This window comes from Colletotrichum paranaense (genome assembly GCF_030867605.1).
Source record: "Colletotrichum paranaense strain IMI 384185 chromosome Unknown Scaffold_23.1, whole genome shotgun sequence".
NCBI lineage: Eukaryota > Fungi > Ascomycota > Sordariomycetes > Glomerellales > Glomerellaceae > Colletotrichum > Colletotrichum paranaense.
In genome coordinates, this window is record NW_026848981.1 from 104957 (window position 1) to 128856 (window position 23900).

General features: G+C 52.4%; 4 protein-coding genes across 4 annotated transcripts; 1 reads left to right on the top strand and 3 right to left on the bottom strand.

Annotated features, from left to right (window-relative positions):
• Positions 1-499: 499 nt before the first annotated feature.
• Positions 500-1813, bottom strand: CPAR01_16114 (cell wall glucanase; the record flags this gene model as incomplete). The annotated part of the gene is made up of 2 exons (XM_060500359.1): positions 500-1683; positions 1741-1813. 2 exons carry the CDS (start codon positions 1811-1813, stop codon positions 500-502), a joined length of 1257 nt encoding a protein of 418 aa, XP_060340840.1.
• Positions 1814-4098: 2285 nt separating this feature from the next.
• Positions 4099-5928, bottom strand: CPAR01_16115 (aminotransferase class I and II; the record flags this gene model as incomplete). The annotated part of the gene is made up of 4 exons (XM_060500360.1): positions 4099-4869; positions 4943-5453; positions 5522-5622; positions 5698-5928. 4 exons carry the CDS (start codon positions 5926-5928, stop codon positions 4099-4101), a joined length of 1614 nt encoding a protein of 537 aa, XP_060340841.1.
• Positions 5929-7229: 1301 nt separating this feature from the next.
• CPAR01_16116 (1,3-beta-glucan synthase component FKS1) lies at positions 7230-13194 on the bottom strand (the record flags this gene model as incomplete). Its single annotated transcript, XM_060500361.1, has 3 exons — positions 7230-7572; positions 7636-12924; positions 12983-13194. 3 exons carry the CDS (start codon positions 13192-13194, stop codon positions 7230-7232), a joined length of 5844 nt encoding a protein of 1947 aa, XP_060340842.1.
• An 8611-nt stretch (positions 13195-21805) lies between these two features.
• CPAR01_16117 (uncharacterized protein) lies at positions 21806-23768 on the top strand (the record flags this gene model as incomplete). Its single annotated transcript, XM_060500362.1, has 2 exons — positions 21806-22632; positions 22685-23768. 2 exons carry the CDS (start codon positions 21806-21808, stop codon positions 23766-23768), a joined length of 1911 nt encoding a protein of 636 aa, XP_060340843.1.
• Positions 23769-23900: the final 132 nt, after the last annotated feature.

A 23900-nucleotide genomic window follows, 5' to 3' on the forward strand; every position in this document is an offset into this window, starting at 1 on the left:
GAAAGACCACATCGAACAGGCTTCATCAGGTACTGTCAGACGTGTGGGTCCGGACGGCCCGGTTGACCGGTGCTTGGGCCACGGAGGACCATCGGATTAGACAATGACAGTTCTACCTACTTACCTTGCCTGACCTAAAGCTACGAGTTTCACTTGTAGCCTTGCAGAGGTCCCGTTAGAATGAATTTGGGAACCATAAAGATGCTGCGCCGGTCTCTTCACAACTCAGACTGCGTCAGCCTGGTGGACTTCAGTAGATCATGAGACAAGAATCTCTGAAGACATAAAAATGCACGCATGGCCTAGGCCACGAAGGAAGATGCAGTTGAACAGACGTTCATTCCCAAAGAGAACTTGGTTTGTAATACATGTTACACGAAAGTTTTGATACCCGTCATTTCAACCAAAAAAATCATACGTATCCGCCTCGTCCTTGGCTTGCCCGCAGCCTAGCAGAAACAAACGACCATCTCGCTTCCTCCTCTAGCAGCCCTTCTACTTATTTTCCAGATGCCGAGTACAGAGCTCCAATGCCCCAGTACTGCTCCGCATTGAAGGTCGCTGCCTCGGCGTGCTTCCAGAGGTCGTTGAAAGCAGAGAAGAGAATCACATCATTCGGATGGCTTGCGTACGCATTCTTGATTGAGTCGACGGCCAACTTTTGCTCAGAAAGACCTGGCACAGCGGCACCGTTAGAATTTCCCTTCCATGGCCAGCCCGTCTCCGTGCAGACGATACGCTTGCTTCGGTCAGTGAGCTTGGCCTGGACCTGCGCAACCGTGTTGGTGATGAACGAGCCAGCGTCCTTCGCCGCCGTGTTGCTGTTGAAGAAGGGGTGAATGTTCATCGCGCAGTAGTCGGAAGCATCACAAAGTGAAGGGTTGGCAAGAACCGCCACAAAGGTATCAACAGTTACGACAGGGCCGGTGTAACCTTTAGCGCGGAGGAGCTGGCGTGTCTCCCCGACAGCTGTTACGATTTGCTGCGCCGTGGCCTTGCCATTGTTGACCAATTCATTGCCGACACTGACAGTATCGATCAGAGACCAGTCGCCGTTGGCTGCCGTACTAATGGCTGCGACCTGGTCAGAGATTGAACTGATGTCAAAAATGCCCAAGAAGAGCTTAAGACCGGCCTTCTTAGCCGCGGGAAGGGCGTTCGCGATCTGATTGCAGTCGGTACCGTAGGTGCGCACTACCGAGTACTTTCCCTTGAGCTCTGTGAAGTCGGCGTCGATCTCAGCGGCTGTCTTGCACAGTCCCGCTGCTGTGTAAGGGGCATATGCAATTCCGTTCAGGGTCGAGTTTGAAGTGAGAGTGGAGTTCGAAGTGAGGGAGGAAGGTGTTGGCGTAGAGGATGATGTTGAAGAAACGGAGAGTGAAGCGGTCGTCGAGGCGACCAACGGAGAAGAAGAGCCTAGGAGGTCACTAGTAAGGTCTCGTGACGAGGTAACGCGGGTGGCTAGTTCCTCAGATCGGGATTTGAGATCTACAGGCTTCGAGGGGCGTTGGGCTGATTGCGATGGCGGCACGAAGCGGACCGTTTCGACGGTCGTTTCCAAGGGGGTACCCTCTTCGTCGACGTAGACAACTACTTGAGGGGCTTCGGTCGCCTCGTTGAGTGAAGAATCAGTCACGAGGATCTTCTCAGGCCCAACAATTGCTCCTTTGACATCTCTAGTGCCTACACAAGTGTCAGATATGCTCTTGAACTCCATGGCAACGAACAAGTCCAGCTCACCTTTGGGATGAGCAGCCGAGAGCCCAAACAAGGCAGCGAGCGCCAGTGTTGACGATATACCGGTAGACTTCATGTCCGATTTGCGACTTTTATAGCGTAGTGACGCGTGGTGATTGGGCCCGATTTAGGCAAAGTAAATATACCAGAGAATATGGTGGTGTAGACGCCCGTGGTTCTAGGCTTCTGTTGAAGTTGGATTTCGCTGGAACAGGATTGTTCAAAGTCAGGCTATGTAGCGATAGAATCGTGAGTTAAACAGGTTTGGAATCAGGATTGAACGAGAGAGAAGAATGGTAGGGTCAGAAAATGAGTGACTACAACGAAAGCAACAACACCAGCAGGAAAGGAACGAATCGCTGTCGATACAGCTTTGCACTACACGAAGCCAACGGCGACGAGCAATAGTATAGGACGAGGGAAAGAAGACGAGAAGATGGAAAAGACGAGAAACACCAAAAGAGGCACAGATGGCGGGCATGGTGTATTCAAGTAGCGTCAGTCCTTCACCCCCACGGGGGCGTCCTTGGTACCTGGCTGTGACTTCTCGCGGCCCAATCATGCAACAAAGTTGCTCGGCAGGGGCTTAATGTCTTGTTCCAAGAACTGCAGGAACGGGATAAAATGAGGTACGGGAGACAATTGAATTAGGAGATGAGACGGGAAGGGAGTAACGAGCGGAGGGAGAGACAGCGCAGCCAGAGGCAGGAATGTTGGTTCCCACTTGTAACAAGCAACACATTGCACTTGTGGAAAGAGCCAACACTTATCCTAGGGGGCCGAGGAACCTCTCCCGAGGAATTCAAAATCACCAAGGAATTGATGTAGACTTTTTAACTCACTTCCGAAAATGGGTTTCGTAGCTTAGGTTGTTGTTGTTGTTGTTGTTGATTTGTAGAGTGTTGGTCACACTTTGTTCTCAGTATCTGGAGATAAAGATGAACAAATGTCGAGCCGTTGGTGTGAATGAGTTTCTGGTCCTCAATGTCGTCTTCTGAGTTCGACCAGTGTAGGTTCGATTGCTCCGAGTAAGTACAGCCAAGGAACGCGATGCTTGAAGGGCCTTAATCTTGTAATGTAGGTCAGCATTTGACGTGGAATTTCTACCTGTGATCGACACACGCTTTGTGAGGCAAGCGCCAACTTACAGTAGATCAATGTATGGGAAGCGTTGCACTTGTATGCTAGGTAGGATTGGGTTCTGCAACTGAAGGAATGTTGTTTCTACTCAAGAAGCATAGGGAAAGTGAAGGGAGGCAATAGAGATGGTCGTCTCAGACGGTTCAATGAATGTGTGAGGATCTCGAGAGCTCATGAGATGAAAAAGGAACGACATCGAGGCATCTTATAGAGGTCACCGTATGATCAAAATACTCTATAACCTGGACCCAGCTCCACACACATGATTTAGAGCCTCCTGCATTCTACCTCTTCAAACCTCCGAGGAGGAAGACGAAACAACCTGCCTAAGGTAGGTACTGTCAAGGCTTCTCGCTTGAAACCCTCATCGGCGCCGTGTAGGTAATCAAAGGCGGTGCCCGGTCTTCGAGAGGCGGCCGGTCTTTGAACGCCAATTTCATACAGGTACCCGATCCAAGTGCCTAGTAGCGCAATAGATTTACGAATTTGTACCTAGTCAAAAAGACCTTGACGCGTGTTCGAAGAAGACTCGTCACTCCCCCGACTTCTGGGGCTTAGTCTTGAAAAACCCTTAAAAGCCATCGGAAGAGGGCAAAACGCGGATGGTAGAGCATGTCTAAGAGATGGATCGCTGGTCTAGAACACTTGCAGGACCCAAAGCTGCGGTTTGGCCGGATGAAGAAGGGGAAAGAGAGGAAACTTTCCGAAAGGTCTGGACCTACGGAGTCCGTCGACAAAGGTGGAGGGCGGCATAATGCCGAGTTGTTGGGGCCAGTTAACCGTCCGCCCGATGCCGGATCCGGGGCCGAGCTGACAGCGGGAAGTGGGTGGTGGCTGGCAGTACGGCCTTTGTGTTTGCTGCCATCACTCATATCCCCTTTGGCAAAATTTCTCCAGTCTTTGTCTAGCGTTCCGAGCTCTCTCTTGCATAGCTCCACACCCCGATTGTTTCAAATTCCTGTGCGACAGGAGACGTCCGAGATGTAAATATTTGACTGCTGTTCCAGCTTCTGTGATTAATTAGTATGTATATGTATGTCATTACAAGTGAGCCCGCGAACTCTCTAGGGTATCCGAGTCCCCAGCCGCCGTGATCTCGATTCCGGCATTATCTATGTTCGACACAAGTCCCAGTACGCATGTGAAAACGACACCCGCATAAAGTCATCCACTCTAGTGCATGCCGTAAAGTCATTCCAAGCAGAGTATGAGTCAAGTGCGCTATGATGACTTGGAGCTCGACTTCCGGGTCATGACCTTTGTGATAGCGTGTCGGATCGTGACACCTGCTTTCTCGATGTCCTTTCTGGGCAAGCCGGTGGTCAAGCAAACCTTGAGCGCTGGCTGGATCTGCCAGCTGTCATCCTTCGGGTTCAGGTCGTTGGCAATGGGCATGCTCTTGAGGCGCGTAATGAGAACCCCGTTTGCAAGGGCCTTGATGGGCAAACCACGGTTAGCATCGTCTTCTTCTGGAATCTCATATGTCAATGGCTTGCTTACCTCATCAACGCAGTCTTGTAGTAGCCTTTCTTGGTCCTCTCGTGTAAGCTTACGCGCAGCGACGACCTCGGCCTTAAGCACCAGCAGCATGATGGGATTCTCGGGCGAGCTGGTGCAGACGACCCAGTCACTGCGAGGATCCAGCTGTGCCCTCATGGCCTTGGTGTTCTCACGGCACTGCGTAAGGATGTCCGGGTTAGATTGCAAAACGCTGAGAGTCTCGCTGGCGGTGACCGCAAGCATGGCTGGCAAAGCAGCCGAGAAGGTGTAAGAAGCTGCCGTGAGACGTTGGTGCTCAACAACATCCTTGGCACCGGCGCAGAAGCCGCCTCCAGCGCAAAGAGGGCCGGCGAGAGAGCCAGCAATCATGTCTACCTGGGAGGGGTCGACGTTTTGCGCTTCCGTAAGGCCCCGGCCAGTTCGGCCGAGGACGCCAAAAGACCAAGTCTCATCGAGGATGATGCGGAATTTGTACTTGTGCTTCAGTTCAACCTGCATGCCTTGTCAGCCAATAATGTTCTCTTTTCTGTGGTGGCGAAAGTAGCGCTCAAGACGAATCACTCACGAGTCTGGGCAGGTCCGCGCTGTCTCCCGTGATCTCAAATAGGCCTTCAGAGACAATGAATCTTCTCGTCAACTTCTTGCCCTTCTGGTCCTTAACCACTTTCCGGATGACACGTTCAAGGTCGTCCATATCACCATGGTTGTACCACTTGATGGTGCTTCGGGACGCCTCCATACCCTTGCGAATGGAGTAGTTGACAGCGCGGTCAGCGACAATGATATCTCCGCGCTTGCAGAAGGCGGGGATGACACTCGAGATAGTAGAAAAGGCTTGGGCATAAACAATGCAGGCTTCAGTACCAAGATAGGCGGCGATGTCTGCTTCGGTCTTCATGTGCACGTCCTGAGTGCCGTAGAATTGGGGAGGACCGCATGGGCCCACGCCGTAGGTGCGCAGCGTCTGGATGGCCTTGTCCTTGATCTGTTCGTTGGCATTGAAGTTATAGAAGTTGTATGAAGCGAGGTTCGTGACGGTGCGTCCGTTTGCGAGCTTGGTCTTGGGGCCGGTCGGTCTGGAAGATGTCAGCCAAGAGGTTCCCTGGCAAAGGATCATCAACAGGAAAGGGGAGGTCGGTCGTACCCAACAATCACAGGCAACCTCTCGGCCTCGATCTCCTCAAGAGCTGTTTGAGGAGCCACAAGCGGTTCCGGGGTCCAGTCTTCTACCAACTCGTCGATTTCCTAGCCACCAGTGTCAGTAAAAGGCTCGGGGTATCAGAGCCAAGGGGCCGGGATAGGATGTCGAATTCAACGCACATCATCGCGAAGTTTGATGAAATTCTGCTTCTGGGTTGAATAGGAGGGCGACAAGAGATAGCGGACGAAGAATATGAAGAGAACTAGCTCGATGCCGGAGCGAATGGGATCGTTCTGGTAGCTCGATTGGATGTAGCGAATTAGAACGGCTGATCCAGGGACTTTTTGAAAGGCCTCGGAGGCCTCGTGCAGCCAGGCGATCAGCTTCGTTTGGGCCTCGCCAGCGTCCATGATGGCTTTGACGAGATGGCAGAGGTGGGATAATGTAGTTCGATCGCACGAGTTGACTGAAAGAGACGAAGGAATGCGGGAGGCGGGTCGACAACTTGATGTGTTGTAGAATGGTTCAAGTTGTGAGTAGTCGCGGCCGAAGAATCCGGACGTGGTAGCTTTGTGAAGGAAATGAGGATGACGGGATGGTGCGTTGGACCGTCAGCCAATCCTGGTGCGATAGGTGCTTTGCGTCTGCTAAGGTACTTTGATGTATGAAGCCCTGGAGTGATAGGTACGGAACCTCGGTGCTACAGTCAAAGGAGCGCAAGACACACAATGATGTAGACTTTCCTTTCGGGACGCTCGTGTAGAATACCTGAAGTAGCAACGGGTTGGCAAGGTGCCTAGGTTGGTAAGGGAACCCGAGGCAAGAAATCGACAAATCGACCAAGTCACAAGTGCGCTCAGGTCTTGAAAATGCGCCAAAGTGACAGCACCTCCGACGCGGTTTTTTTTCCCCGAGCGCGCCCCCTGGCGGTCGATCCTTTCATGTCCTTTCAACAAACTTCTGATTGGCCCACAAGGTTCTCTGCCCCTGAGTTCCTGGACAGCCCTGCGTCTTCGCATAATCCATCTATACCTCTTAAGGATGCAATGCTCATTATTGCATTTCCACGCATAATACACTTGTGGTTAGGATACGGATACCTCACTTATTGCCATTCACCTTACCTAGTTCTCCGAGGGCAAATACGGTCCTTCTTCTCACTCCTAAAACAGACTCTAATAAAGGGAGGCATGACTCGTATCTTTCGCAACTTCCTCTCTCTCTCAGCCCACCTAAGCGAAGGGACTGGTTAGTCTGGTCTCCTGCAGATATGCACAGAGCAGGCGCCTTCAACTCGGCACCTGAACCCAACACAGGTAGCTACGTACATCCCGCGTCGCGGGCGACGAATTGCAGTGGGTCACATCAAATGCTGGCAAGTTACGACTTAGTAGGTAGGGCTTGTAAGTGAACAAAATGGGACTTGATTATACACCCGTCTAAGGTAGTCTCACTCTTGGCCTTTGGTGATATACGTAGTCTGCAGGCCTTCACAGCCGTGATTCCATGCCAGCCATGTTTTCCTGCCCGTACAAAAAGAGAAATGAATAGGTAGCAGTCGGAAAGACACAATACACGCCTGATAATGGACATTAAAAACCTGCCGCCGAAGTCTAGGTTGTTCGTCCTTCCTCGGAACGTCCCTAAACCGCTTGTGGAACGACGACTCTCTCTACCACCCCCAAATGCGTCTATGATACAGCTCGTACAATTAGAAAAGGCGCACTCTCTGCGAGTTGCTAGTCTTGGACGCCTTTGCCGACGATGAAGTCATCGTAAGGTAGGCTCCCGAGTAGTCTGCCGCTCCAGTTCCAGTCTCAGTCTCCCCACGCGTGTTGTCGTTGTTAAGGCTGGTAGGTTGGATCAGGGCCAGGTCCGTCGTGTCCAGAGACTTGAAGATGCTCATAGGGATTTTGTCACCAACGACGGCAGGGCCGATCATGAGAGCCATGAAGAGAATGAACATGGTGAAGTAGAGAATGGCATAACGGAAGACACGCTTGCGTCTCAACTTGGACTGCTTCATTGAGTAGATTGGCGGGCGGATTTGGCGACTGTGAGGGGTTTGTTAGCAATGCTGCGGGAACGGATTGTGGACGAGTGATGGTGATACGTACCCAGGACGAAGCCAGAAGAGCATCATCGAGTGCAACATGTCAATCTTGGGCACAAGGATGACCGGAAGCATGATGAAGAGAAGGAAGTGGCCCAAGACAAAGTCGGCCGCGAACATGCTCAGCTCCGTAATCTTGCAGAGGAATTCACGGGCGGGCTGGGAAACTGAGTGCCATCCCATAGAATACCACTTGCCGGTCCAGAATGCAATGTTCGCCGCGTCCGTCTTGATCTCACGCGTCAAAGTGAGCGAGATAATCAGCTTGAAGACGAAACGTTGGATGGCGACCACGGCGATCATGCCAAGCAGAGTTCGGGCGAAATCGAAAGACTCGAGCAGGAACATGACCTCGAAGAAGACAAGCAACATGATCACGGCAATGCCGTGGGCGATCGCCGCAAGGACACTACCGAACTTCTTGCAGCACATGCTCAGGAGGGGACCCATGAAACAGGCCATGAAGAAGAACATCAACAACGCGCCGGCGTTGACTGCAATAGGGGCCAGTGCGACAACTCCGACTCTGATCAAAGAGTTGGTGCGCTTGATCGCCGAAGATGAGGCATCGGGGTTGTTGGAAGCAGAGACGCCGGTCTGGGCGTTGATGTACAGGTACGGAATGACAGTGACGGCCACGAGGAGCAGAGGAGTAAGAATCTCGCCCCAGAACATGTTGGTGATAGCCGCACGGGGTACGTCAGACGACATCTTGGCAGACGGGTCACCGAGAGCCTTGCGCTTATAACCTGTAATACGGGTACGAGACAGACGGCAGAAGGCGATCCAGGAGGATGCGTGAGAGCGAGAGTTACCACGGGACAACCACCTCAAGAAGTCGCGGTAGTCGATGAAGAAGTCGCTCCAAGCGAACTGGTGCGGGTTGTACAGGAAGGGCGAGATAACCAGGGCGAGAAGAGAGATCCAGAAGTAGACGAGTGCGGCTTGCCAGATGGTGACGGTGGCGAAGAGAAGCATCATTAGTAGACGAGATCCGAAGTAAATCGAAGGGCCGGCAAAACGAGAGTACAAGACACCGAAGGGAATGCGAGCAGTCGCAAAGCCACGACCAGTACCAATGTACCGGGCACCGCCAAACGAGAGATCCTGCTGTACCGAATTTGCGTAAATCTGGCAAACGAAGACCTCGAAGAACGGCGAGAGGGAAGAGAATTGCTTTCCAAGACGCTTGGCGGCACGCCAGAAACCTCTCTCAGTCAACTCTTGGACGACCAGCGGCACGAAAGCCAAAAGCAACACGAAGATAATGGAGAGAATGCAGCGGTACACCCAATCCATGAGAGCATCGGTATTCTGGCAACCAGTAGGGAAGAGAGGATCGGTAATGGGAACGTCGCGGTTGTAGTCGCACGCCTTTGTTTCTTTCCGGAGGGCGCCCAAGCTGAGCAAGCAGATCATGAACATCTGGACGGACAACATAATGAACATGTTGTTGAGATGGAAACCAGGATGGGCGTAGTAGAAAGAGAGGAAGCGGTCCAGAGGCAGTTGAGTTCCGAGGTAGTAGTACTCGCGAGACAGCATCTGCTCACCCATACCAGTTCCAATCTTGGTGGTGAAGTTAAGAATTGAGCCGAAACCCAAATCACGACCCTTACCACACTGGTAGTACTCGCAGTGCTTGATCCTGCCACCGCGCAAGATGGCATTCATGCCGGCGTAGATATCCTCGTTGAGATGCAGACCCTTTTGGGCTTTGGAAACACCACCGCGGGTCGTCATGAAGATACCGTTGAGGAAATCCGGGTGACCGTAATGAAGCTTGCCTCCAATCTGAGCAAGAGTACGGGCGAAGAGGGTACCGAATGTCTGTTCCTTTCCAGCAGCAACGTCACCGAGGATACCAATGTTCTCCGAGAAAATGTACTCGCGAGCACCAAGAATGGCGACAGGGTTGGTCATCTTGCTCTTGACACCAGGAGTGTAGGGGCTGACATTATCAGTCTTCATCTCCTCAAATTCGGCAAGGACGGATCGGATCTTGAGGCACTCTTCGAGGTAGTTGTCCTGGTTGGCGTCGATAAGCTGGATGTATTCACCGCGGTAGAAGATGAGCGAGTGGTTCTGGTTGTCGGATTTGCCGTCTCCCAAGATGGGGTTGCCGGAAAGCTGAATGCGGAACTTGGGCTTGCGCATGCCGTTCTCCATAATCTCTGAGTGACCGTCGATGAGAGCAGAGTACAGACGAGGCTCCTCGCCCTCAGCCAGAGGGGGCTCTTCGTCGAGGTAGGCGATCTGAAGATCGGGGTAGGCACGAAGGAGGAACTCGGCGTTCTCCATCTCTTCCTTCTTGAACTTGGCGTAACGCTGCATGGAGACACAGAGCTTGAACTTGCGACGAGCCATGCGCTCGAGCTCACGCTCGAGCTTGTCGGAGTTGCCACCGAACATTTGGACAACCTCTGGGTTTTCCACGCGATACAAAAGCTTGATAGCTCTACTATAATTCATGAAGCCAGAAATCGTGCGATACAAGGTCTGGAAGCGAAGAGATGCCCAAATACGGGTTCTGAGGGTGTACTCGGGGGCAGAAGATTTGAAACCAATACAGTAGAAGGGCAAGTCGTCGATCTTGCTCTTGGCGGTGTCCTTTTCGTTCTTCTCGTTGGTGTTGCCGTCGCCGTTGAACTGGGAGGTTTCATCGGCCAGGATCTTTGTGTCCTTGACGAAGCAGTCCCATTCATGCGGGTGAAGCTGCTTGAGGTACTCAAGCAAAGTCACGCGAGAGTAGGGCTCATCCTCGCGAATAATCTCACGGAGAGAAAGCAGAATCTTTTCGCTGTAATGAGGAATGAGGACGGTGAAGGTCGGCATATTATCGACTGGCACAGGCTCCGGGATAGGAGTCGACAGCGATTGAGCGAAGAAGGAAAGACGTCTCTCGGCTTCGCTGTCGGTAGGGAAGAACTCAGTCTTGAACGAGTGATCTTCCTGAGAAACGAAGAAAGTAGGCGCTCTCAATGTTCTCTTACCCTCCTGCTCGGAAGGAACCTGGTGGTAGAGAAGCTTCTGCACGTGGTCAATGGCCAACAAGTGCTCTCTGTACATGGAGATGACGATGGCGTTCCACACTTGGGAGATGAGAACCTTTGGCTTGTACTTGATCTCCATGTCGCCAGTAGCGAGAATCTTGGAGTAGATGCGCTTGGGCAAGCGAGAGAAAATGTTTCTCCAAGGTGTCCAGATGGAAGAACCGATATAGAAGGATCGGGCAATGGAGAAAATCGCATTGACCAAGACGTACCACAGGTACGTGTCGAGGAAGAAAAAGATCAAATCGGTGAAGGCCATCAGAGCCAGAAGAACGTACGGCTGCTTCTTGCACAGAACATCGCCAATGATCTTGTCGCCGAGACACTCGATGTTCATGATGGTGAGGTAACGGATGGGATCTCTGAAGGACAAAGTCAGGTAGACGTAGGATTCTCCGAACTTGGCACCGAAGACAGCAACCCAGAGACCGTAGGACATGGCCATGTCATTGCCCTTCAAGCGCGGGTAGCTTGCCGTGAATGTCTGGCTGGCAACGTACTTGCGCGAGTTCTTCGTCAAGTAGCTGCCGAAGAGACCGCCGAGCGGCATGACCGAGAAGAAGATGAAGGTGAGGAGCGCAATGATGAACTGCACAATGGCGAGGATCTTAGCAATCTGCTCATTGGGGTTCGGGAGCACGAAGACGTAGACGAAGGGCGCAACGTTGATGATGAGAATGAAGATCAGGAACAGCAGACGCTTGGTCAAGTGCTGCGCGCCAGCCCATTTGCGCGGCACATATGCCCACTCAGCCAGAGTAGCCAAAACCTGAATGAGCGCGGCGATCGTACCACCGAATCCAACGATAGAGAAGTTCTGGGCCGTCGTCGGCTGCTGGTTGGCTTGTTGCTCGTACGAAGGACCGACGACCAAACTAGGAGAGTTGTGTGCAGTGTAGAACCAAAACATGGTCAAGTGGATGATCCAGATACGGTTGAAGTTAACAAGCAAATGGAACCATGACCGAGTCTCCTTGTATGTCTTGAAGAAGCACTTCTTCCAGTTGATGTCCTTAAACTTGAGATATCGCTCGGCAGGAGGAATGTCGACCAACTTGGACTTGTCCTCGAGGACAATCTTCTCGATTCCTTCGGGGTACCAGAAGAGCTGGTTGCAGTCGTCGTATCCGATGACCTTGTCGTGATCACGCTCGCGTCGCACGTAGACGCCATCCGAGATTTCGTAGCCCTGGTCTCTGCAGAACTGGTAGATTGGTGTAATGACGTTGTTGAGGAAGGTGAACTCCTCCACAGGCTCCACCAAGTTCTGGCATGCGGGAGTGTTGAGGTAGTCGTCGGCACACTTGAAGATGAAGCACAAGCACTCGGGCATGAAGCGAACCTGGTTGGCTTCACCCCAGCAGAGCAGGTACAGAGCAAGCTGGCGAACGCGGTCATGCTGAGACATGCGGTTCATACGCGTCTTCCAGCGGTACTCGGCAGCTTCGAGAGAGTTGTCACCCTCAAGGTCGTCCAGAGCCTCGGCCTCGTTCTCAGCTTCACCCTTCTTCTTCTTCTTGTTCTTGGCCTTGCGACGCAGACCCTTGCCCTTCATATTGGCGAAGCCGACTGCGTCATCCAAATCCAGGTGAGCGGCGAAGTACCACTTGCGGTAGTTGGCGTTGTCTCCACCAATGTAATCGGCGTGGAGAGACAGCAGCGCCTGATTAGGGGTCATGCGGGAAGCTCTCGAGTCCAAAAGAATCATGAAGTGGTCGTACATGTTGCGCATGCTGTCCCGCTGGAATCCAAACTTGGCACAAAGATCGAGGAAAATGTCCTCAATCTCTTCCTTGGAAAGGGGAATCTGAGCATCGGCGCTCCAGGCAGGGTACGGCTCGCGAGAAGCAGCCGACATCATGTTGGCGTAGTCCATGCCGTAATTAGGAGTCGAAGCCCCAGAAGAGCGGTTTCCGCCATAGGAGATCTGGGAGGAAGGGGGTCTGAATCCACGAGCACCGCCCTGATCATAGCTGTTGTAACGTTCGTCGCCGCGGCCGTAGTAATCCATATCGGCAGCTCGAGCCATGTCGGATCTCATGGTGAAGTCGCTGAAGGTCTCAGAGTCTTCCTCGGAGCCCTGATGGCGTTGTCCACCGGCATGCCCCTGGTTGTAGTCCTGGTCGTAGTAGCCATTGGGGTGGTTATTGTCATAGTAGCCGTCCTGGTACTGCTCGTTGTTGTCGTAGTATCCGCCATCCTGGTGGTAGGCATTGTTCGGGTCGGCATTGTAGTAGCCCCTGGAGAGTATCGTTAGCACAATCCTTCAACTAGAGTCGGCAAAAACGAAGAACATACGACTCATCGTAGTAGCCATCACCACCTTGCTGGGGGTGACCACCGTGGGCGTCGTAGGCACCATGCTGATCATAGTACTGCTGGTCGTCCTGGTAATAGGAATCGGTCTGCTGAGTTCCGTTTCCTCCATGGCCACGACCCTGTTGGTCGTAGCCGTCATCGTAGCCCTGGTGGCCACCGCCACCAGCACCACCGGCTGGGTATCCCGACATTCTGAAAAGCGATTATCTAGCAGAGCATCAGAGTCAGTACGAACGGATCGATAATATTTCAAGCCACATCCATTGGCAAGCGGGGGTTGTGGAGAGAGGGGGGAGAAAGTAGAAGCGCCTTTAGGGGAGTAGAGGAGAGGCTGGGTTACTGACCGTCCAAAAGTCATCAGGGAGGATTCTCGAAATAAGTGTGGTGGGATCAGTGGGAGGGCTGACGATGGTGAGCCCAAACTGATGTGGCCGGCACAACAAGAGTAGATAGCGACAGTGATTTGGATTGCAAAGTCGTAAACCGTCTAGTGGCTCGGCGGCGTGAGGTGGAGGAAGGGAGCTGCGGGAGCACGGCAAGGCCGACTGGCGTAGTTGGCTTGGTGATTGTTCCTTTGGAGGTGGTAAACCGTGAACCAAAGAGGTTGGGCAAGGTTGGCGCCGGATACACGATGCGTTGGACTGCTCAGGAGAGGAGGGCAAAGCACGACCTCTTGCAGTAGACCCAAAAGCTTGGCCGGCTTTGGAGAAGACGACGAAGCGATTGACTGGTGATGGGTAATACTTTTTTTTTTTGTTGTTTTGAAATCCGCGACTGCCCAGGGAGGCCGTCTCACAAACGAGCGTGATGAATTAAGGGTAGAAAAAGCGCAGGTGGAAGGAGGGAAGAAAAGGGGTGGACGGAACGCGAAGTATGGAAGATGCGAACCTGTTGTGGTGTGGAAGGAGGTGAAAAGGCGAGGTTCGAGGTGAGGCAGCGGGAGAGAAGAGGTTGGGTGGAGGAGCAGGAGGTAGGTAAGGTACGGATAGAGGGAGTGGATGGAAGTGACACCGGGCCTGTTGGTGCTAAGGTAAGAGACGACAGGCTAAGGGGACGGTACCTTTACGAATACATACACAAGTAACAGCCCACGCCACAATGCTTCCAAAAAGGGGGGAGGCAGATGGATGGATAATAGGTGGATGGATGGGCGGTTAAGGGATAAGACTGGGGGTGCTGCACAGTGAGAGATGATACAAGCACACAACCTTGAAGTTGACAGGCACTTGAGATCCTGAGATGATGGGAGGGAAACCGCAACAGGCCTGTACAGTACAGTGTAATGGTTGTTCTCTAACGAACGACGGACAGGAGAGGGACGGGATGCTGCTAGTACTTAGGCACATTTAGATGCACAACTGGACGAAAAGGAGAGGGACCATTCAAGAATCAGGCAGGACCTGTCCGGTCTCCTTTCCTTTCCTGCTCTGCTCCCTTCTCTCTGTACCTACCTTATTCATACAGTGCACCGCAAGTCGCGCCGGTAGCTACGTACTGCGTAGGTATGCACCAAAAACAGGACCAAAAAATATGGAAAAGGAAAAGGAGGAGAGACACCCCCTTCAGAATCCCAGACGGCCCGTCCTGAACGGGCTGCAGCAAACAGGAAAAAATTAGAACAGGGGGTGGGTCCACACAGGGAGCCTTCTATTTACACAGGATAGAACCAGAATCAAGAGAACTGCAATCTGCACCAGCAAGGCAGGCACGGGTCAGAATAATACGAAGGGGAAGACCAACTAAATTTCCGTACGGATACACTACACTCACAGGCAGGAGCAGTAATTTTTGTTTTGGAAGCGCCTTCAGGACCTGGACGAGATCCAGACATGCCACCGGTTGAAGGACAGGAGAGTTCATAGTGCGGTACTCCGTAGACAGGGCTTGGTGATGATGGAGGTGGCCCACCCATTGTCCAGGATTGACCTCGTCCAAGGAAGTACCTCATCCAGGCACATAACGATACCACAGACACCTGCCTTGCCTCATGCAGGCGGCAGCAGCATCTCGAAAGTTGGAACGCGTTGAGGAGTGGGCAACTGTTCTCGCCTTTTCTTCTTTCCTTCCTTGCCCTTTCTCTTCAGTCGCAAATCGCAAGACGTCTCTGCTGTCTCGATCTTCAAAGTTGTCGTCTCTTTCTCACTGTACTGCATAGATTCTTCTGAGTTTTCCAGCAAGAAAGCGTGGCTGTGCGACTGCATTCCTGCACGTTGACTGGTCAGATGAAAAGAACAGACAACTTGAAGTCCAGGTGGGCAAGGAGCAGGGCAAAACGGCGTGTCGTGTCTGTGGGCGGAAAGAGTGGGATGTCCTGGCCAGTCAAGCTCTGTCCGCGGGCTGGAAAGGCGGGCAGGAACGAGAAAGTACCTGCCCACTCTGCCCTCAGTGTCGCACTGTGAAAAAAGGTACGTTCCTCGAGAGGGTGGGGAATTACGACGAACAGGGGGCTGGTCCCGGCAGAAGGGTGAGGTTCAAGTGCAGGCCTGCAGCCCGCCGTCATTGAGTTTTGACTGGCAGTGACAGTGCCAGACTTCTGTGCCAGACAGCCAGATTCAAGGCGAGAAAACTCCCGTCACCTTCCACTCCAACTTCAAGGCTCAGACCTCCGACCTGCCACCTGCACCCTACAGGGGCTATGTTGAATTGGCAGGCCAAGGAAGGGGGGCGATGAACGTCCAATGTCATTGGATGCGAATTGCCTTTTGGGGGGCACGGCTCCACCATACTGCGTAGAGGAACGTCAAACACCGCCCTCACTCGCCCACTCACTCACTCACTCACTCACTTCACTGTGCACTCTTCACTTCACTCGAAGTCTCACTCCTTACCCTGAAGCTACGCGTACAGATACAGGTGCTGCTACTATTCATAGCCCAGTTATGAGTGTCTCTTCATTTCTATCTACTGTGTGTTCATTCGGCCCTCACTTTGGTATCCCCGACCTACACAGTACCTTAGAGATTACTTCACTCGTCCAGCGAGGAGCCATGTTGTTCATATGCCAGGCCTCTCTACAAAGTTATCGGCTCTGGAGTCGCATTGTATCCATATGTCATCGGGCACCCAGCCACTTTCAAAACGAAAGTTGTAGGTCACTTCACGCGTCGCCATGGGTTGGTACTTTCACTTTCAATCCTAGCAAATATGGCAATCTGGATTCTGGAAGCCTGAAAGAACCGCACCTCCTTATCCATAATAGTACTACGCAGGATCGTTATCTGTCGACCGTTCCGTTCCTTGGCAGCTGGATGCTGACTCCATGAGGCACTCCATCAAACACGTCTCCATCGGATTATCAATCCATCTCTTTCCCTCAATACTTTTTTGATTGAATCTTGTCTTTCCCTTTCGATTGGTTGTGGACAAATGTCTCAACGAGGGAGAACGGGCTGGGTCTCTCACGGGCAAGGGGCAACCGATCCGCGCAACAGGGGACGCTACTGCGTGCTGCGTACCTGGATCTTTGGCCTGCCTTCCAGAGCAAGGCCGGGCGTTCCGGTACTTGCTGCTAGGTAATTAACAGCCAGGGCAGGGGTCGACTCAAGTGTGTCAAGGTCCTGTCCTGTCCAGATCACAACCGAGATCCATGGGGATTGGGTGAGTGTTCATCTCGTCGCAGCTACGTCTGACCTCTCAAACCTGTATTCCTTCAGTTCTCGCACCGCCGCCTCGCCAAAAAGGGAATTGGTTTTTCCAGCTCAGCAAAATGCTGCTCGTCAAGTCCGCTGTCAGACTGGTGGACTGGACGTTCTGCCTCCCTCTCGGCCCGTCGCGGTTGCCGTTAACGCCGTATACATCTCGAAATGCTCGATACGAGTTGGACGCGTACATCGTCCATGAGCTAGCGAGGATAATAAGGAATAGGTGGCAATCCTAGGGCATTATCGACCGCCCAGAGCATCTTGTTCCCGAGATCCCGTCAACGGTCAAACTCGTCTCGCTCCGCACCATATCATTCTCCCCATGAACCCGACCTCAGATCATCTTTCCCGAGATTGGTTCAAGCCAGACCAAAGCAGTGGAAGCATGGTTCTCAACTTCTCCGACAAGATATCCACTTCAGCCCATGGGCCTTGCGGACTTTCCCTTCGACCGTCAACTCATCTGCCATTACTTCTGTCACAGATGTGCAGCTGCCGCATTATCGGCAACCCTCGTGCGTTTTCCGAGCCACAACGGTTGTCCCCGTCAGCCGGCCTCAGCCAAGGCTCTGGAAGGCTAGAGGACAAGCAAGTTGAGCAATAGGTACGCATACACACACAGACTTTTGCAGATGGTTGTGGGTGGGCAGCCGAGATCGCCGTCTCAGTAACTGCAGCTGCGCCTCGGCGGGCTTGTCCTGCTGGGTACTTCGGTACTGCAACACCATCCGCGGACCAGCTCTAGGAAGCAAGAAGAACATCTGGGTTTCTTCTCTCGCATACGGATAGAGTTGATTAGGCCGCTCGCTTTGACCTTCGGACTGAGCGAGCTGTCAGCTGCAGCTCGCAAGCAGAGACAGAGGTGGACTTCAGCACACTCTGACCTCTTGCAGTAGAGATCGGATTGATCGCAGGTTGGACTTAATAGTCTGTGAGGTATCGGATATGCCGCTCGACAGCAAGTACAGACAAAGTTTGGTGACGTGAGTTGACTGCGGCAGTTTGCCCAAAGCGACTGGTGACAAACAGACATCTCAGTTGCCGCTATGTATCTGCGCTATATCGTGAACAACACGAGAAGCGTTGTGTCTCTACTGGTACACGAGTCTTGTCAACCCTCCAGAGTCGATAGCTCGTAATAATGCCGGCTGCACTTCGTGTCTGTCGGCTGCCAAGTGGCCTCACGCCGACAAAGGATGCATTGGGTTTGCCACCGCTGCACCACCGAACTGGAAGCATACCAATACGCAGACAGACGTACGAATCCCGAGTACCTGCGGCCAACACATTGCCTGCATCCTGCCTTAGTGTGAACCCACATTGATCTATCTTGGGATGCTCACTCTTCGCACTGTCTCAACGTACGCAGTAGAGAAGATTGTCGTGTTGGCTGATTCTCAGGCCCTGGAAACGCGTCGGTTTAGTGACCTACACTTTAGCAGGCGGCCCGACAGCAGATCAGCACCGCTAGGAAAAGATCAACAACCGTCAACAGCAAATGGCTGAATTGGATAACAACAATGCCATGTTAAACTCGGGACGATCAATGGTCGAAATCCCTCGACTCGGGCGCTATGGCCCGTGGCAATTGCCAGTTGCGCATGGCACCCGTATCTGTACTCCGTCACACGAACTACTCAAAACCTGCTTCACGGTCACTCCAGAAGGAACGCGACTTGAGTAGAGTACATGCCCTGTGCTTGAGGTATATAAGATGGTATAATGCTACCTTACAGGCACATGGTGCCATGGTGGTGCAGTGGAATGACGACAGTTGTGCCGAGTGCGAAATTTGCCCCAGGGGAAAGGCGATGAACGATTTGTCGATTTCGATGCACAGAGTCGAGAATCAAGACCCATAGCTTGCGCTTGATGGTCCACTATTTATTTCAAGAACGGCCTCCTCTGTCAAGAATCCAGATGTATTCGCATATGTGCTGTGTGAAGTACTAGTAAGCTGAATGGGTTCCTCCCTCACTTCATGGATTTTTGTGCATGGTTCTGCCTCCTTTGAATGGCAGCGGAATGGATGCAAGGGAGTTTTCTGTATAAATCACAGCCTCGAAAACCCTCAGAGGCCAACGCGATAGCACGAAATCACGAAGGAGATTATAACGGTGAAGAGCACAATGCTCTCACCATCCGTGCATGCATCCATTGAGATTGGAGCCATCCGGAAGATTTGAGCCTGGCACCTGGTTATGCCTGGGTTTTGGGACAAGAAACCTGTGAGGGGGGCCGCGAGGGCGGAGGCGGGAGAGTGGGGGCAAAAGGTACGTGGGAAAGAGGCTGGCGGGGGTGCTAATCAAAGCCGAAAAGGAGGCCTGCAGCGTGCACACCTCTAAGGTTGGATTCATGGATAGAAAAAAAAGATGCACCCACGCTAAAGCGCCTAGCGATAACGAATGGGTGGGAAATCCAACCTGAATTGGACGCGGGCGCGATGTGGATGTGTTGTTCGGATGCAGGTACCGGCTTTGTAACGAGTCAATCAGAGACTTGGAAAGATACCACCATGGCAATGGGCAGTGGGCACTAAGGCACGCTTCCGTTGAACAACTCACCGAGCAAAGAAGATTCAAACAATGTGGAAGGCGCAGTGCTGTGCTTGGCGCTGGGCCCTCGCAACTGCCTCTTGCCCGCCCCTCCTTTCTTGCCTGAATGTCTCTTCTCCGATTCGTATACACACTTATTCGTCCAAAGTATGCATACGCATATACGGATATGAGTATCTTCGATTTTTGAATCAAATGTTTTGCACGGTCCGCGATGATGTTGTCATACACACGTCCCTCAACCCACTTGGTTGGAGAAGAAGAAAAAAAAAAAAAAGACACCAAACTGAAGTGACTGGACCGCAGTCCAGCCAAATTGGATTAGCACAGGTAGGTGCCGCTCCATGCCACAGCATTTTCCGGGCATGCCTAGCGAATCGACTTTTGCCCTTTGCGAACGATAGCGCAGCATACCAAAATGTTAAGCTATCCATTTTCTACCATGCAAGAATCCTCTGCAAAGCCGGATTTCGAGTTTGCACAACGATCTCGATCGGAGGGGCGTCCGTCCGCCGTCTACACCTCCAGTCCTTCACCAAGTCTTTTTCCACACATCGTGACATCCTAATATCATAAGCTGCTGGGCTATAACGATCCGGCAGAGTGTGCTTTCGGGCTGCCTCCGAAATTACCACCTGTTCGTACCTGACGTCACTCCAACTAGCTAATGGCAAATGGCAAATCGTGCATGCTAGTCTTTCTCGAAGAATTGGTATTGTTCGTTCAGTCTGTTACCTGTCTTGCGGCAGATGGACCTCGCTATGTGCATTTTGAACCGTGGTAGAGATGGGTGCCCCGTACAGAAAGCCCGCTGCCATGGGGTTGTAGCAAGACCCGGGCATCTTCCATCCGGTCCTGAAGCAGATCCAACTCTCAAATTATTATTGCATATCTACGGATATCAATTCCTTGTGAATCTCAACCACCTCATACTTGGCGGTCAACAGCATTTGCGTCAGCGTCAGCGTCAGCATCGCCGCCCAGAATGGGCTACGGTTTCATGCTAGATCCCTCTCCAACTCGTCAAGTTCCCGCCGGTGCTGGGTGGCTTTCGTGGCGCAGCGCACAACGGTTCGGTGGCATCGGTGCTCTCCCAAAAAAAAAAAAAAAGAGAAAAAAAAAAAAGCCGGAATTTCTTTTTAGCAACGGGCTTCCAGGGGTTCCTTTCTTTGTCGAAATGTTCCGCCGCCGCGAACAGGGGCCAGATAAGACACCAAGTCCACACAATCCGTCTGTTTCTTGTTCTTTGTCTCGCGATGCTGGTACAGTGCCGTTGTTGTGACTGTCAGCATATAGCTGGCGTTGGGACACCTTACCGTATGGACGATTTGTTTGTGTTCTTGCAGAGTCTTGATGCGGCAATTGGAAATCAGATTGTTTAACAATTACTCTGTAAGTTAGCAAGGGCAGAACTTTGGGCTTGAGTCTGTACTCTTTGTGCCATGCTCCGTACTCCGTACCGCGCGGCCTTCTTCTCCACGGGCAGCATATCTCTCCCCATTTCCTTTCTCTCCTTGTCTACGGAGACCTTATGACGGCGTGGCATCTAGACTCCTGAAGACCATGCGTAGGCCTTTCGGCAAGAGTATGATAGTCTCGGGACGCTGGCGACTCTCCATTGACGGGAGCGGGTCTCATCTTGTTTTCCTGAACAATGCGCGCTTCCATATGGCTGGGTCCCCTTGGTACCACACAGTAATAATTGGTACTTTATCTTTTGGGGCAGAGGGATCAAATTTCCGTGCGTGCCGATTGCCTGCTCAGATGCGGTCCGGTGTTTTGACACATAGCATTCCCCGTCCCTGATCGGCCACTGCATTACAGGACATCCTATCGGCGGTCGCATCTTATCACTGTCCTTGGTAGAACGTAGATCTACCTCATGGCCACCGACCTGTGAGACGCGCCTCTCTCGTGACAATGGCTAGCAAAGGTCGGTGTACTCAAGGTCTCTCTCCTTTCTTAGTAATGGTCCCTGATGGACATATCTGTAACGTCTTCTGTTGTTCCGTGCAGGGCTGTGCAGTCGGATTCTTGAATGCATTAGAGCTTCAGCTTTGCAGGGGTACCTGGGGCCTGCCACTCCCAGGACTAGCCTCTCGAACGGCCGCCATTCTTGGTCCGAACCGTGATCTGAAAGCTCCTTGCTTCTCCAGACTTTAGAGTCCTGACAGTTGATGCTCTAACGGGAGGCTTTGCGCTTGGAGACCTTCAGAAGACGTGAAATTCGAGGCACAGCTTCAGTGTCAGTGATTCTTAAGTCCCAGCCAAAGCTTACTCGAATCCCGATTCATGCTTTGCCATACCTTCTACCCGATAGGTATTTAAACAGTACTCATTATGCAGTGCTATCACGTGTCTGTATGCCTTCGCTCGTAAGTCACGTGCTGTGTGGCCTTCCACCAGCCTGGTTGGGCAATCTTCCAGAATGACCATTCCACTTCCAGCAGGCGGTTGCCCCTCGCAACGAAGAGACATGCACCGATCTACCTTACAAGACGGCTCTGCAACACTTTCGTGCAATGTCAAGCCACACCCAAGCTCAAAGTACCGGAATTGGAGAGAGGATCTGACTTACAGCTACAATCGGCAATCGTACCGACACCATGACTGGATATGTCGACTTTGCCTCGTCTAGTGAGGACGAATTCCCCGACCTAGATGCCGTCCTGCAGAGGAGTAAACAATTCCGCCGACCTACCAAAGCACCTGCTCAAACAACGACCAATAGCACTGATAGCGACGACGATGCTTCACCCTCGAGACAGCTCGAAGAAGAAGCTCTTCAGTGGAATGCATCAAGCTCGAAAGATTTGGATGCCGGGAAATCAACGGTCAAGGCTGCGCCGCCGACTGTGCGACGCCGGAAGCTTGGTGCAAGGGTAGACAACGCCTTATTGAGGCCATTCGGAACTTTTTCGAGAAATGAGGGACAGAATCTATTCGATATTCCTATCAAATCCAAGGAGGTGCCTCGTGTAGGAGTGAGGGAGCTGCGCGTCAGAAGCCGAGACGTGACGCCGACGGGGAACCTATCATCAAAGTCAGACGATGAATCAGACGGCAGCACCAACGAGCAAACTGAAATTACCGAGGCCGACATTTCTGAATTCTTTGGTGATTCTGCATCAGAGTTCGAGGACGATGGGACTCCGACACTCTTTGGGCACGACTCTACGGCTTCGAGAGCTCGTGGTCCAGTATCGGGTCGCAGTCAGGAGACAACCGCGCCGAGACAGAAGGAGCGTCAGCCAGTCACAAAACCTGCACCAGAAATCGACTTCCCAGACTCCAGGCCTAGCAGACCTCAAAAGACCACCAAAGCGAAGGAACGAAGCACCGGAAGTGTGCCCGGGAGGAAAACGACACGGCTACAATCAGCGATCGTTGACCTCACTGACGATATGGCAGATGCTCTTCGTCGGCTAGATATGTAAGAGCCACTTCGTAAGTGGCATTGTTGCCTTGCTAACATGAAAATGCAGCACAGCCGAGCCACCAAAGAAGCAAGGCAGGGCTAGAAAAGATGATGCTCCGCCAAAAACTCCTCCATTGACACCGCCAAGGCCATCCACCAAATCACTGATATCCCCTAAGAAGCTCCCAGGTATTCCAAAGACACCCCATGGGCCTGGTATGGATATGTTCTGGAGTCAGGAGTTCGTGGATGAGTGGAACGAGGAGCACTCGCCCAAGAAACTAACATTGCCTCCGGCCCAAAGGAGTCCGGCGAAAAGTCCCAAAAAAGCGAAAGAACAGAAGACAAATACGGCCAACCGGAAAGAAAGCAAGAAGGCGTTCGAGCAGAGAAAACACGACATCGCCCAGACATTCCTCCAAGAACTTGACGATACCATCACCCAGGGCAAACTGCAGTCCCTAGCCGAGTCTACAGGAGGAGTCAAGATCCAGTGGTCGGCCAAACTCAACACCACAGCGGGAAGAGCGAACTGGAGGCGCGAAACCGTCCGTACCAAGAACGCCGACGGGTCAGAGAAATCGGTCACGCACAAGCATCATGCTTCCATTGAGCTCGCGGAGAAGGTGATTGATGACGAAAATCGTCTCCTCAACGTCGTCGCACACGAGTTTTGCCATCTGGCCAACTTCATGGTCAACGGCATCACTGGTAACCCGCACGGCAAAGAATTCAAGATCTGGGCGGTCAAGTGCTCACAGCGGTTCGGGGATCGTGGCATCGAGGTGACGACGAAGCACTCGTACGAGATCGATTTCAAGTACATGTGGGAATGCACCGAATGCGGGCTCGAGTACAAGCGCCACTCCAAGAGCATCAACCCCGAACGCCATCGGTGTGGCTCCTGCAAGGCGCAGTTGAAGCAGACGAAACCGACACCAAGAGCCGCCGGGAAGCCGTCCGAGTATCAGCAGTTCTTCAAGGAGCAGATGAAAGTGGTGAAGAAGGAGCACCCTGGTAGCCAGCAGAAGGAGGTAATGAAGATCATTGCAGAACGGTGGGCAAAGCGAGGTGGCAGTGCCCGGGCAACCCCCGATTCGGAGGCGGATGTGAACAAGGTTGGCTCTCAGCTGGTAGATTTGACGTTGTAGGAGGACATGAGGAATTGGCTTTGGAATCAGGCAGAGTCGACAGAGTTTATCGCCCATTGCTTCGTGATTGATCACCAAATCTCATGGTTTTTCCAATTCTTATCCAGTGGCGCAGAACACCATCATCATAAG